General features: G+C 35.3%; 1 protein-coding gene across 2 annotated transcripts in view; it reads left to right on the top strand.

Moving 5' to 3' along the window:
• LOC121371074 (gamma-aminobutyric acid type B receptor subunit 1-like) overlaps window positions 1-16,790 on the top strand; it is a 113,525-nt gene that overhangs the window by 85,324 nt on the left and 11,411 nt on the right. For both annotated transcript variants that reach the window (XM_041496704.1, XM_041496703.1), the window contains 2 exons: window positions 12,287-12,404; window positions 14,513-14,623. In XM_041496704.1, the coding sequence (XP_041352638.1) occupies window positions 12,287-12,404; window positions 14,513-14,623 (229 nt within the window). The remainder of the gene's footprint in view (window positions 1-12,286; window positions 12,405-14,512; window positions 14,624-16,790) is intronic.

Below are 16,790 nucleotides of genomic sequence, written 5' to 3'. Positions count from 1 at the left end.
ATCTTAATGATTTTCCTTCTTTTGTAATGTTGAAACATTTTGTTACATTGGTAATGGACATTTCTGAATCGACAATTCCCAATATCCAGTTACAGAAAAAAAATTATGGACTATTTTTCAACTTGCAACTTTGTAATAGAGTAGCGGCCAAGGCTAAGAATGGGACTTATTTAATGAGATACCCCAACTGGAGGTATAACAAGTTGAAATTGTCTCATTCGAACCGTCTGGGTGTCTAGCTTTTGGAAATAAAGGTTGCAATTGTTGAAATGTTGCACAACATATTGAATTAACCCATTATGTGCTGTAACAAATGAAAAAAATATTTAGTTTTCAAATATTTGCTTATTTTATGATTATTTCAGGGTATTTCTTTTAAATGGATATTCTGCAAGATATTTTAGGAGTTTGATGCTTCTAATAAGGGTTAACCCCAAACACAGTCCCCAAACGTAACAATTTTGGACAGTTTTCTTTAAAATAAATAAAGTTTTCTCTCAAACTAATTGCATTATATTTCATAACAGTATGAAACTTGAAGTAATCCATCAGTAAGTATTCCCTTTCATTAAACAAATCTGTTAAACCAAGATGTAAAGTGCACAACCTGGTATAGTAACCCTTTTTGTACTGTAACAGCAGAAAATCGTAATTTTCTAAAAATTGCCTATTTAATGAATAAATACTGTTAACTTCTGTTTCACTTTCGGTAATTGTTCAACTGCGTGATTCATTGTGTACTGTGAGACTCACATTGTCGCCCACTCCATTTAAAAATTGATGGTAGTTTTGTATACTTGCCTATTGCCCTGAATTGTATGTGTTGATTTCATATTAGTCTTTCCTTCGCTGCCTTTCAGTTGGTTTGATTGAAAGTGTCAATATATTGTTCAAAGATGACATATATGCTGATCACCTCCAATGAAGGATTCCTTAGAAGTCTTATCCTTCTTTTCTGAACAACTACAGGCAATTCCTCGAACGTTTTGAAGGGATTTTTATTCAAAGACTGAATCCTAGTCATACCACCAAAGATATATGTAGATGGTGTAGGTGTAGATCTAGTGTAAGTTTAAGATAATTCTGTTAAGACTACTTCACAGTTCCCTTCCATTGTCTTGTCAAGATCAGCCTTGTTTGTACCATTATAGTACCATCATCATGAAATAGTGAAGGTGGCACTGTAGCTAGTTCGTAACCAAGTACGTACTTCAAGTCCTAGTGCACGATTCCTTGAGATGGCCAGTAACCTCCTGAACAACACATCAGTTACAATGATCAGCTTCCAATCATTGTCATTGAAAGTGTCTTTTTCATTTATGAAAATGTTAACACTGCTTTTCTTCAAGGATTTCCCAAAACTGTTTTAATGTTTATCTCCAAGTCGTTCTTTTATAAACTCTTCAAAGACAACTTTTCCTTTTACTGGAATACCATGCATAGCATCCTGAACTTCTTTGAGATGCCATTTGACCCGTAGTGATGTTCATAAGTGTTTCTGGTATATTATACATGATAAAAGGATCTTGACACTGGCAGGTAATGTATTCTTTGATGTTCTTCACATCATATCTGTTCTTCAAGCATGAATTCCTTGACACATCTTGAAGTTTATCGTTGTTCTCAGAGTGACACAGTTCCTTAAATTACTCAGAGTATTCTCCATTGACATGTCTCGCCATCATCCAGTGTAACATGGCCCTTTTCAAAGGGTAAAGCCAACAACCCCTCCCTAACTCTTTGCTTCACGATTGATAGTCTGCTCGAGTGATTGATCAGTTGGGACAGAATTAAGTGGTATGACCACCATCTGCAGCAACACAAGCCATGCAAAGTCTTCTCATCGACCAGATAGGTCTGCAAATAGTGTTCAGGGGGATAGCATTCCACTCCTGCTGTAGTATGTTTTCCAGTTCTCTAAGGTTATTCATTTGTGGACGACGTGAGATGCGTTGACCAAGGTAATCCCAAAGATGTTATATTGGCGATACATCATGGGACAGTGCTGGCCATTCAAGTAAAGGGACATTATTGTTCGCTAGATACTGTGTTGTAACACGTTCTGTGTGTGCTCGGTCGTTGTCTTCCTGAAATGTGTGCATATCCCGATGCTGATGAAAGAAGGGAATGACGTGATTTTGCAAGACGTTATCCCGGTAGTAAATGGCATTCATTCTGCCATGGCAAACATGGAGTGCTGTTCGGTGATGATAACTGATCCCGCCCCACACCATGTCATTCCCTCCACCCCATCGATCCGTCTGGACAAGGCAGTCATTGTGGTAACGTTCTCCACGCCTACGTCACACCGACAACCGACCATCAGCATTCCTTAAATGGAAACTTGATTCGTCAGAGAATAGCACACCATGCCAACGTTGTAATCTCCAATGACGATACCTTCCTGCCAAACGTCGGTGCTCATTTCGATTTTGATCAGTCAGGATAGGTCCAACATATGGTCTTTGAGCACACAGCCCAGCAGAGTGAAGACGGCGATGCACAGTGTCTGCGCTGATAACCCCTCGTCGGCCTTCAACAGTTGGTGCAATCCTGGCAGCTGGTAGCGTTCCATCACGAATATGGAGGCGAACTATATGGCGATCTTGTCGTGTTATCGTAACACGTCATAGGCCTGGACGTGGACGGTCCCTGATGATTCCTATCTGCTGGTATCCACTGTGATTGTTGAATGGTGGTATCCAAACCGCTGTGCGATGACTCTACTCAAAATGCCGACAGGAAGCATGCCTAAGGCACGTTCACGTTCCTCAACTGTCAACCTTGACATCACTTGTTTAATGTTCCCTCAAAGACTACTTCATAAATGAAAGTGGCTTTTCAGAGACCATCTTTTATAGCCCCAATCAGCATGATTTGCACATTCAATTTACGTTTTTCATGCTATGCATGCAATATGTTGTGTTTTGTGGAGTGTTCAGGCAGTCGTTTTTTGTAAGTTATATATTCATCATCATGCATGGTCTATAAGGTAGTACGTACTTATTCATTGGTATTTTTAATGCTGATATACGTCCCATTCATACTTGTTATCATCAACTGGTGGTGCGTTTTCAATGCTGTTCAGTATATAATGGATGTGTAGAGTATAAATGAAAATATCAAACTGGCGTAATTTAGTCGTCCTTCACCCTTAAGACAGTATCTAACCATTACAAAGTATCATCAAAGATGTTTTATATATGAATCCATATTCAGATGCATGTATATTAATAGAAACTATCAGCTAACCGTTTTTATTTCATTAAATAGACAATTTTAGGTAAATGTTCATGTTACAGCACACTTGAGGTTAATTCACTAGGTGGTTGCACTTGGTTTAAATTAACTGTGTATGAACTGGAATATAGACTGCTGAATTAATCAGGAATGATACTGTTATAACATATAATGCAGGTAGTCAAAGAAAATGTGACGTATGTTCAACCAAAACGTATAAAAACTGCTACATTGTGGGGCATTTGGGTGGCGTCGTGGTAGGCCATTGGTCTACAGGCTGGTAGGTACTGGGTTCGGATCCCAGTCGAGGCATGGGATTTTTAATCCAGATACCGACTCCAAACCCTGAGTGAGTGCTCTGCAAGGCTCAATGGGTAGGTGTAAACCACTTGCACCGACTAGTGATCCATAACCGGTTCAACAAAGGCCATGGTTTGTGCTATCCTGTCTGTGGGAAGCGCAAATAAAAGATCCCTTGCTGCTAATCGGAAGAGTAGCCCATATAGTGGCGACAGCGGGTTTCCTCTCAAAATCTGTGTGGTCCTTAACCATATGTCTGACGCCATATAACCTTAAATAAAATGTGTTAGTGCGTCATTAAATAAAACATTCCCTTCTTAACCTCAAAAGCAGCACCAACCTCCTATAAATGTCTTGAAATTTGTTATAAATAAATAAATATTCTGATATAAATATTGTAACTAGAATTTAACAGTTTATTTCATTAAATAGACACTTTTTGGATAAATTAAATTTTCTGCTGTTACAGCACACAAGGGGTTAATTTACCGTATACCCCACTTCCGGTCTCGTTGTCATGGTTTCTTTTGTTAAAAGTGTAGGTGTCTTCACCGATACACCTACACTTTTCCTCCAAAAGTGTAGGTGTATTACAATGCACTTATACTTTTGGAGGAAAACTGTAGGTGTATCATGATACACATGACCTGCACTTTTCATTTAACACTTTTCGTTTATACCTGTATTTAAAATAAAAAAATAATTTAAAAATTTAAAAAATAAAATTAATAATACAATGAACTTTTATTCTTATAACTTACATTTCCGTTGTTTCTCTTGTATTTGATGAGCACGTGTTCACATTTGGAGAAGTGCACGACTGCGCGAACGTTACGAACACTTTCCGTCACATTCACACTTGCGATGTCCGGTTGCAACGTATTGTTTTTTAAATCCTTCAACACTTGACTAAAGTCTTTAGGTATCCATATTTGGGGAATGTTTGGGGAATTTGTTTCCTTGTAGTACGCGTCCAGCTGTCATAATCTGTATTATATAAGACAACGTGTTCTTAGACGTGTTTGCGGGAATCAGTAGCGTAACTGTCTCCAAAAACATTTCAACTCATGCAATTAGAATTAAAAAATTTCTTGATTGTCCAAATTAAAATGCACAGAAAATAAGTCCATTTAACTAAACAAAACAAAAAAATCTGCATTCTCACCCACGACCATCTTTCACAATTCGCCGTTACAAAATAACACAAAAATTAATTTTCTTGCTGACATTTAACATATACCAAAGTTCAAATTATGTTTTCGTAATATTTCAACGAATTTAAAGAGCCATCTAATTACACACATGCGCACTTATTCACAATAGTTCCCTTGAGATATTTGCAGCAAGATACATCTGTTAAAAATCATGCAATGTGCGGAGCTGTAGTTAATGACAACTACCCCCTATCTAGTAAATTCCCTAAACTTTAAATTAAAAAAAAAAAAAAATCATTAAATATTATTTCTAGTTCTACATATAATAAAAGGGTTTTTTAGAGGATCTAAATATAAAAATGTTCTCGGAAATAACATTTTACTAGTTAATTCTCCATACTATTTCTATCCCGAGAAATATAAACTCTGTCCCTGAGTTTTAGTATATTCCGATACCAGTACAGTGCTAACACACCTCAAACAGCATTTGCACGTGCAGCACGGAACAAATGAAATAAACAGTTTCACTACTCCAGGAGAAATTCAACAAAATGTGAGGCTAACAACGTCTCGTCTACGTTATTTTCGTTTCATTATTTACTACTTTCTATTTATTGATCGTATTTGTCATAGAACTAATATAATAATTTAACTCGACCTAAAGTGGGGTATACGTCAGTTATACCCACACTTACTCAGTGTATCGGTGAATATCCGAACAGGTTTGGTCGTGAGAACCCCACAACAAAAACTGTAGCGATATTCACCGATACACCTCGTAAATTGTGGGCATAACTATTACATGTTGTGCACTTTATATCTTCGTTTAACTGGGGGTGGGGTTTTTTGGTGTGGTATTTTTTTTGGTGTTTTTTTGTTTTGTTTTTTTGTTTTTTTAATCATAGAGAATACCCACTGATGAATATCAAGTTTGATATTGTTATAACATAAAATGCAGTTACTGTGAGAGAAAATGTGACTTATTTTAAATAAAAATTATAAAATTGCCATATCTGGGAGTTGTTTTGTTGGGGGGGCTAAACCTTATTACAAGCATCAAATTCCTATAAATGTCTTGCAACATATCCAGTTCCAAGAAATACTCTGCAATATTAATCAATTCTACAAATTAAGAGTACTTACTGTATCACATAAGCACTTTTTTTTTTTCTCACACATTACAGCATTTGCGGGCAGTATTCTAACAACTACAACATCCATTTCCCAAAACTAGACATCCAAGCGGTTCAAATGAGACCAATTTCAACTTCTTGGTTGGGGTGAATCTAATTTTTGGGAGACCAGAGACATAATTTAAAAAAAAGATCGGTAACTTTAATATTTTTTTATCTCATCTATTTAAAATAGCACTAATTTGAACAATTTTAATAAATTCACAAAATAATGGATGAAATGAGCCACTAATATATGTCACTGTGGTCATCAATATATAACTTGATTGAGAGCCGCGCAAATTTTAAGTGTGCATTTAAACAAGTGGTATGTAACTAACCTTTCTAAAATACCCTAAAACGTACTTTGTCGTTTATTGTATTTTACAGTTTGTTTTTAGCATCGTAAAAGCTGTGTGTTCAATTAATATTTGCTCAAACCTAGTCCAATGTAATTCAGTTCTGATATCATAGTATGAAAGATCCGTTAGGTCTACATTTAATAGGTGGACATCGACATCTTAAGTAAATTGATAAAATTTCAATAAATCACCTACACTATTGCAGTAGTGTTGCCCATAGATTATAACTAGTCATTCATATTACTGATTATTTTTGTTTCAAACATTTGCAAGGTATGTGAACCAATTTATATGTCTTTCACGTCCATTTGCATTAGAAAGCGTTAATAATAGACGACATCACATGTAAACTCATTATATACATTACTGTTGTGTTCTAGTATATTCACTTAGACGTAACAGGTTTCAAAACAAATGTACTTATATTTTGACAGTTTAAACCACCAATTTATAAGAATAACGAAATTTTTATATGCACTAAAGCATCAAGTGAAAAGTATTTAGATGTTAAGACCTAAAGATATATATATTCAACAGAAACAACACACTGAATTAGTCAAACTATTGCTTTACAATTTCGATTTGCATAATATTCAATGCAAAACCTCAACTTTAACGTCATTTATCTCAGTTTTACTGATTTTTTATTTCAAAAAGTAGTTTCAAATAGGATATCGGTCTACCAAAAAGTCAGTCAAATTCCATATAGGATGATGTTCTGCATCATATTGCAGTGGAGGCCAGCTTTGAAAAGTGTGTGAGTGTCACCAGGCGTCACTAAAGGTCAAGGGGTACAAATTCGAATAAAACATTAAATTTTAATTTTCTTTATAAATATTATATTCATAGTCCTACATTTTACGTGGGATTACTTATAAACAAATAACACAATGCTTAAAATTTTTTATTTGCATAGTATTCAATAAGAAATCTCAACTTTAGCATCACTTTTCTCAGTTCGATTGATTTTTTTATTTAATAAAAGAGGATTTCAAATAAGATATTGTTCTACCAGAGAGTCAAAGTAACCACCATGATTATTTTATGTAGTATTATATGCTGCATCATATTCCAGTGGAGGTTAGCTTTTACTTTGTTTCATAAATATACTCTGTGAAAAAAGAAACGCATAGGTGATAGGGAAAGAAGAAACGTGTTTGATTTTACAAAATATCGGTTTGTTTTTTACAATGTTGCTGAATGGCCATTTTGTTAATGTTCCTGGAATGGGACAGCATGCCCAAATTCATCCTAAAACAAATTTAACGCGCGTTGTGGCATGTTGTGCGATAATTGCAGGAAATCGGCGTGAAATTGTCAGATTTTGGCGAATGCGCGTGAAACTCGAGGAAACGATTGGGGTAGTGATGGGTATTTAAAGCTGCAATGCTCGCAATGATGCCTCATTTCCATTTCGACGTAGACAAGTTACAAGATGCCAAGACTAAGTCTGCCGAATCGAAACATTGCAACAGGCCGCATCCAGTTAGGTGAATCGCAGTCAGCAGTCGCACGCCACATGAACGTCCATCAGAGCACGATTTCACGTCTCTGGGACAGGTACCAGCAGTTTCAATCAGTTGAAGACCGGCCCAGAAGTCCTCGCATAACAACTGCAGCACAAGATTGCTACATCCGGGTTCTGCACATGCGTCACCGAACTGCCACAGCAACGAACACTGCTGGACGCATACCTGGTTTGAGAAGGGTGTCTGCACAAACCATTCGGAACCGACTTCGAGAAGCTGGTTTACGGGCTAGGAGGCCGTATGTTGGCCCGTCCTGCGACGTCAACATCGACATTTACGTGTTCACTGGTGCACGAATGTACAGGGGTAGAACTTTGGAAACTGGCGGCGAGTATGGTTCAGCGACGAGTCACGTTTCTTTCTACAGCGACGTGATGGACGACAACGTGTTTACAGATGCTGCAATGAACGTTTTGCCAACAACTGCATCACCCAAGTTGACAGATTCGGTGGAGGGAGTGTCATGATGTGGGGAGCCATCTCATACACCAGCAGAAGTGATCTTGTGTTCGTACAAGGCAACCTGACAGCTGTACGCTACCGGGATGAAATTCTTTGCCGTGACGTGCTTCCCACTTTTGATCGACAGAGAGAACTCTTTCCATGTCTGTGACATGCACTGCAGGAAGAATGGGCTAGGATTCCACGTGCCCGGATTCAGAGACTCGTTCAGTCTACTGATTTCAACGCCCTCGTGCGACGCTGTTTGGTGACGAAAACACCTCCATTGCCGTCAGTCCATAGGAAGAACATTGTCACATATTCATGTCAAATTTGACTGTGATACGATCATAAATAACGAAATTATGCCACTTTGTATTAAAGAGATAATTCCAGGAATATTTCGCCTATGCATTTCTTTTTTGACAAGAGTATATTATTTTAATTGTCATACCTTTTATATTGGATTACTTATACACAGAAACAACACGTTCAATTAGCCAAAGCAATGCTTTAAAATTTGAGATAGTTTAAGTAAGTTTAGGAAGTGACTACAACATGGGATCAAAGACTGTCTAAATTATGAGAACTTGAGGATTTGTTATAGTAACACATTATGTGGTATATATATATATATATATATATATATATATATATATATATATATATATATATATATATATATATATATATAGTTTAACACATTAAACATTATTGAATATATACTAACTCCTCAAATTTAAAAATAGCTACTATTTTAAAGATAGCTGCTGAAGGAATCAACATCGACACTGCCCTGCACCAAGATGAGTGGGACACCTGTTGAGTCTTCCTCGTGATGTGGATTGGAGCTTATAATTCTTCCCCGAGAATGGGAAATTTCACGTTGATTACATGCCTATCCTTTGTACACACTGCCCGTCGCTACTACTGATTGAATGGTTTAGTGAGATCTTCCGATTGGTCCTTTCGAGGCAGGTGACTACCCCGGCAATGACCGAGAGGTCCAACTTGATCACATAAAGGAAATAAAAGTTGTAACACGGTTATTGTAGGTGAACTTGCAGAAGGACCATTACTGAGACTGCAAGACACACTGGATGTCACATCAGGCTGCTCTATGCGGTCGGTGCTCGTTGGTCGAGTGAGACTGCCGATCTCTTCTCGAAATACTTTACACTGGGTACCGGACTCGCTGATGGGCTTCAGGATGAGTTTTTTGTTGCTATTTCTCGTTATAGCGATGAGCGTGCTCACCATAATATAGCCAGCACCCAGCTGCGTGAATTAAATGTAAATTACAGGACACATTGAGCACCGATACATTGAACACACATTACAACCTAGGGTCACTGCCAGGGCCACGTCTGAGTGAGTCGGGTGAACAGCAAGTTAGGATCAAGAGATCTCCGAAAAAACGTGGCTCATCCAAGGCTTAATGTTCCCTTGGTAGCCTCAAGTGCATGCAGCATGCACGTCCAACGCATAGTGGCCACAAATACAGATCATCCACTCTCTCTTGTCTGAGGGGACAAATCTCACTGTGAAAGCGTTGTCACGCTGTCGGCACGTTACAAGCAAGAATGATGGAATGGAAAGAATCGTCAACACGGAGGGTCAGCCCATCCTCGACACCTTTCGTAGGGAAACGTTATAGTATGAAATAATACTCGTTGAAAATCCGACATTTGTTTAGACAAGACTACCTGCTGAACAAATCACTATGCGGGCAAAACAAACTAAAAAGGATTTTCTCAATAACGATGAGTTATGTTATGAAGCGAGAAGACTTCAGCACCGAATATTGCACCCGTGGTGTTTGGGATGTCAACCGTCGACTGGTCATAACTGGCTGTCTTGGTTGTCGTCATCAGGTCCTCTCCCATGGTGGGTGTCATGGCTTTATATCGGCGCAGGACACATCGGCTCCATGCTTCCTAAGAATCAGATTGTTTGGAAATGCAGCCCAGTGGGTGGTAAACTTCAGCTAAGTCTAAACACTACCATGAGTTTGTTAGCAGGCGAGTACAATGAGTAAAGGTTGCAGAGAACTTCATATCCAAAGTAATAAAACAAATATGGTGGAGATCTTTAAAATGGCAGCTATTTTAAAAAATGTGAAGTTAGTATATTTTCAATAATGTTTAATATAGTATTAAACTGTATTTATATGCCTATATTAGGGCTATATACTTTCAAAGTGCAGGCACATGTTTAATTCATTACGTTATATCTGTATATTAAATGTTGTGCTATTTTAATTTAACTACACGAAATTTCTCACCACTTAAATACGGCTCGAGGTTGCCAGACTCTCCTTTCAAATTCACCTATGGAGAACATTTTCACAGATACAACAAATATAACCTTTAAAAAAAAGTGGTATGGCTATGTTGTACCTTTTGAAAAATGGTGCGGGCATGGGCGTATGTGTCGACCATGTAAATATAAATAAACAAGACAGAGTTTAAGGCCAAAAAAAAGGTCGGTCTCTGGTCCAGAATTTTTGGCCCGATGCGGCTTTTTTAAATTTTTTTTTTGGTTTTTTTAATTATTATTATTATTTGTTTAAGCATGGATTGCACAGAAAAGGTTGGTATTTTGGATACCTAAATTAGGGGCATATACAAGACCTCTTTTGATCCACACACACTTTTCAAAGCTAATCTTCAAAGAAATATGATGCAGCACATCATCCTACATAAAATAATCATGATGGTTGCTTTGACTCTCTCTGGTAGAACAATATCTTATTTGAAATTCCCTTTTTCAAATTGAAAAATCAATCGAAGATTTGTACTGAATACTATGCAAATCAAAATTTTAAAGCATAGTTTGGTTAATTCACTGAGTTATTTGTGTTTATAAGTAATGCATGACTATGAAGATAATATTTATAAAGAAAATTAAAATTTAATGTGTTATTTGAATTTGTACCCCTTGACCTTTAGTGACCTCTAGTGACCCACAGACACTTTTCAAAGTTGACCTCCACTGGAATATGATAGAATAACCATGGTGGTTGCTTTCACTATATATCTGGTCAAACGATATCCTACATTGTGTATTTGAAACCACTTTTTTCCAAAAGAAATCTGTCAAACTGCGAATATTGACCTTAAATTTGAGATTTCCTATTGAATACTATGCAAATCAAAATTTGAAATCAATAGTTTAGTTAATTCAGTGTGGTATTTGTGTTTATAAGTAATCCCACGTAAAATGTAGGGCTATGAAGATAATATTTTTGAAAGAAAATGGATTTTTTTTTTTTTTCGTTCAAATGTGTACCGCCTTGGTATTTAGTGACCTCTGATGACCATACATACTTTTCAAAGTTGACCTCCACTGGAGTATGATGCAGCATATTATCGTACATGGAATAACCATGGTGTTCACTTTGATTTTCTCGGGTAGAATGAAATCCATCTCTAAGTCACTTTTAGGATTCTACCGTCTATCCATCAACTTTCTTTGGAAGTATATCGTCTCCTACGGTTTTCATTGAATTGTTAAGAAACTTGGTACCGCCATCTTCTGTGGCACCCTCCACAATCTAGAGATATATTTTGGAAATTTAGATTTTTTAATAGACACGGTTTTTTTTAAATTTACAATTTTAATATCTATCTTCTAGAGTTTTGATCAGATAGTTCTGTGGCATTCTTTAAAAAACTATAAGAGATATTTAGGAAATTTTGAATTTGTGAATTTTTATTATATTTAAACATTTTAAATATAAATTTAACATTGAAATTTTAAAATTTATCTTCTAGAGTTTTGATGGAATAGTTCTCAAATGTGGTCTTAGGATTCTTTGGGACACTTTTCACAAACTATTAGATATATTTTGGATTTTTAGTTTTTTTAAACATTAGGTGGTCTTTACAAATTAATTAATTAACTGCACCAGATAAAATTGATAATTAAATAGCGGAGCTCTACAGGCCGATATGCCTCTTGTAAGTTCTTTGAAGTACATCCTCATTCTCCTGGGTGAGGCCTGTTTGGAAGGTTTTATGTGTTCTCATAGTAAATTAGTGATCTTTATGAAACTTAGCAAAAAATTAATTTCTCTTGTCTTGCAGAATCATCAAAATGTCGTCACCTAACTTAAACAATATCACCTTGCTGGGATGTATATTAGCATACACATATGTGTTTGTAAAGGGAATGGATATCAGGTCTCTACCAATGTTATGTCAGGTATTTAAAATTAAATTATAGTTTTTGATTCAGTTATTTTTTTATTGGGTGCGAGTGTGTGTGTACAGGAGAGTAACAGAATATTAAGTACATACATATTGACATGTACTTTCTTTGTAAACACCTTGGTATCTTTTTAAAGACATATTATTATTATTATTATTATTATTATTATTATTATATTAAAGGAAGAACGAAGTTAAACGTACTTTGCCATCAAAGGAACGCATTTCTTCTGAGGAAATTAACGTTAATATGCAATAATGTACTTTGAGTAATAGACCAAAATAATATAACATTTGAAACGTCTGTACTAGAAGCTCTATACACATGACAATAATGAATATTCCATAATTAACTTATTCAAAACCATATTGCTGCGTACATTAGGCCTAAATATTGTAAGCTACTTTGTTATCAGTAGAGATATGATCTTGGCCTCTGTATATGGTTCCAACTCCTTCTCTAGGAGGACTTCCACTTTTATAGAACTCGCTAGTACAGGAACCAAAAACCTTTCTACAGCTTCCATAAATAAAGGAATATCATAATGTGAAATATTGCTAAAATTAATTTGGGTCTGAAATAGCCTTGATGGCAAAAACAAAATGAATGCAGAAGCATAGCAACCTTAATTTAGTTCATCACACTAAAAATAAATATGTATGTCTAAAAAGAAAATAAGGATAATTTTGTTCTAGATATGTAAGAATATAATGAAACTGATAAATTACTTGAACTAGATAATATATATATATATATATATATATATATATATATATATATATATATATATATATATATATATATATATATATATATATGTTTTTAAACGGCAACCTTCTAAAATATTTTTTAAATAAATACATATACATGTGCAGTTACTGCTGACGTCTTTCTTATTGCCGTAATATTTTATTGTAATGCATAGTTTAAAAGTAAAAGTAAAGTGTTTTGTCACTGGAGGAACATGACGATTGTTGTAATGTTGTTGTGAACGATATACTAAAAAAGTTTGTTTAAACGACACCACTAGAGCACTTTGATTTCTTCAGCTATTGGATGTCTGCCTTAATTAGAAAATAAAATATGGATTTTTAAAATTATTACTGTTTATTTATTTTATTACTATTATTATTATTGTAGCCATTACGTTATCATTGCGATGCTTGTTTGTGTTTTGTGTTTTCCTTTAGCGAACCTGCTGTCTAATTATCGAACACAGAAAACTTTATAGCTTCTTTTTTCTGTTTCCTTTATTCTTTCTTTCTTTCTTTTTTTCTTTTTTTCAGAAATATTTATTTCTGTTCATATTTAAATTGCAAAAATATATTACTGTCGCAATCTGATTAAAATTAGCTCCACTGGTCTACCAGTAGATCTAATAGCACTGATTGGACTCCCATGTCTAGGTGACATTTCATCTATAAATAATTTAAATATCAACCAATTACACTTCGCCTTTTATAGCGTTATTCGGGAGCATATAAATTCTAAAAATATCGGACGAGACTGTTTATGCAATAGGCGAACTTGTTGGTCTATTTCAACATTAAAAAACAGTGGGAAAGGTGCAGTAATAAACTCTAGATTGTATACTAGTATAAACAGATTTTATGGCTATGCCATCACGGGTTTTTTTTTTCTTTTTTTTTCGTCTTGAAGTGAATTTTATATTGAAATTAGTTTCCGGCATACTTCGTAATTCACCCGAATCATTTCGTATACACTCGGCGTAATCCCGAATGTTTTCAAATTCTTTTCAAATCACTGGCATGATTTTGCAAGTAAGGTTTTGATTGGTCGAATGAAAGGTCAACTGACATGAGCTCCAAAGGGCTGCTGTTAGATCCACATGTACTAGTGGAGATAATTTTAATTAGACTGATTACTGTTGTAACATATATGTATTATGGAGAAGGCCTAGTAAGTTGTGTATCTTGTGCCTGATCCATTTGTTCTTTAAAACACAATAAAATATGTTTCAATCAATCCGTTTTGCTATTTTTATCGTCAGTTATTTCAAATGAGGTTGCTTAATATTTAGATAGTGTTATATTTGTGTTATTTCCGATATATGCTGGTTTCTTTATACTGTTATTTTCTAGATCAAAGGATTTTTTCTTGTCATTGCTTTCTCTTTGATGTTTGGTGCATTGCTTGCAAAGACATGGCGTGTATACATCATCTTCACGAAGGCGTATTATTTACGAAAGCGGGTAATATATAAAGTTCTAATGTCAGGAATATGTTTAATACTGTCGTTACCGGTATATACAATAAAGCCCTTAGTCATGTTTCATACCTTTATTGTGTTATGTAGTTTTTGACAATACAACATTAATATAATATGAACACTTAGTGTTGATTCCTTGAATCTTTGTTCAGTGTCTCGTCTGTAGGAGGGTAGTCACTCACGAAGAGAACCTTTACTGGATAATACATCCTTCCTATACGGCCCAAAACGGGCTGCCAATTCCAGACTACTTTAAAGTCAGTTGTAGAAAAGACATCAGGGTGTATACAAACCAAATGAAATCCCATAGACGACAATAGTAACAGTAATATATGTGGCTAAATCTCCTACCTGTAGTTTATTAATCGACATATAAACTACATATATAAATACTACGACCCCTCACCCTTAAAGTAAATCAGAAAATATTGGGGTTATACGGACATTGATATTCTAAACGATATAATAAAAGTAATGTCTGATTTCAATTATCAAAAACGACTTTAATAGTGTAGATATGAGGATGTAGAGGCTGTTGTAAAACATGTTCAGGAAAGGACATTTCATATTTAAATTCGAATGTCATTAGCAGATAATTCAAGAGCTACACTGTTTCTAAAATCAGATTTATCTAGTCTAGTGTTGGGAATGGGTTGCAATTTCATCATCGATCATCGGTTATAATTGGTTAGCACTAATCGATCGACTTTCAGTTATGCAATCGTTTAGAATATATAGGAACTTGGAGAGAATTGGACAAATTCGGAACTATTTACATATTTTAAAAATATATGCATGTACATGTATATATTTCATCATCATCATCTAAAATTTCTGAAATAGTAATTTGTACTTTTAAATGTTCTTACATTTCCAAAAACTGATATCTTTTACATGAGACGTGAATTTTGTTGCAGATGATATAGGAAAAACATAAATGTAGAGTTTCAAATAGCATAATGAATTCATTTCTTCAAAATAGGTCCATATCCATAAGGAACTGAAAAGCTACATTTAAGCTTTCTATAGTGATACTTTGTTGAAGTAGTTTGTTATACAACTGAACAAAAAATGCAAGGGAAACATAGGAAATTTCTTAAAATAAAAATTACTATACTTCAGACATAAAAGATGCTGGGATTTGGGTTTGTTTTCACGTGTAGGTAAAATAAAAAATGACAATCATCATATCATAATACACTTTTATTTTACTTTGTGTTAAAAATGTAACACGAAAAGCAAGTTTTGTCTGTATATATGTCAAATCTATGACAGTTAATAAAGTTTAATATGTCTATTATCTTGATAAGAGTTGTTCTGTAACACAACTGTCAGTTTCTAACTGAATAAAACAAACTGTGTTTGCCATTTAAAACAAAATAAACAAGTTTGTACTGAATGCAGTAATTCACAAATGGTGGGTAGCCCTCCACAACTCGGAAATAATAAAATAAGTAAATGAGACTGCCAAACCTAAAAATTAATGTCACGTATCATTAATTGGAAGAAAAGACGCAATACTGATGTGGTGAAGTTTTAAAAATTTATAATTAATACACAAAATATACAATTACCCACCCTGTCCCAATTGGCACGAATGTCCCTCTCTGTTCTTCATCTGTAATAATCCTAGACCGAGTGTCTCTACAACGACATCACGAATATGCTACAAAGGTAACTAATCAAATATATATTAAATATGTAACAACTGAGATGACTCTCACTCAATACTATAAATTTTCAGGAATAGACTGTTACTCCTTCCACTAATCTTCTTCTGTCAAATAATTCTGACCACCACTTTCTATCTGTTGAGTGTACCTCGTTACACTAACGCCACCCTGTGTAACACACGCACTTCCTGCTTAAAAACACCCACTATCTTTCTCCTGCCCACGGGTATGGTTAAGCCTCATTCACACTGGATCGTACATTTTCTGGATCGTGCGATTGTTGGCAATTTGGCAGAGGTACGACCAATCGGCAATGTTTGCTATTATCTCCATTTGCGATTGCTCTTAAGACTGGTGGTAGGTCATCGTATGATTGGTTGTACGCGAGGTTGTGCGATCACCAGTGACTGAAGATCGATCGCAAGACCAATCGTAGATAATCGTGCGACTAGTGGTGGCGACCTGCGACCGCTTGCA

The sequence above is a fragment of the Gigantopelta aegis genome, chromosome 4 (genome assembly GCF_016097555.1).
Source record: "Gigantopelta aegis isolate Gae_Host chromosome 4, Gae_host_genome, whole genome shotgun sequence".
Classification (NCBI taxonomy): Eukaryota; Metazoa; Mollusca; class Gastropoda; order Neomphalida; family Peltospiridae; genus Gigantopelta; species Gigantopelta aegis.
Note: the sequence above shows the minus strand (reverse complement) of the source record. Positions and strands in the feature narration are given on the sequence as shown.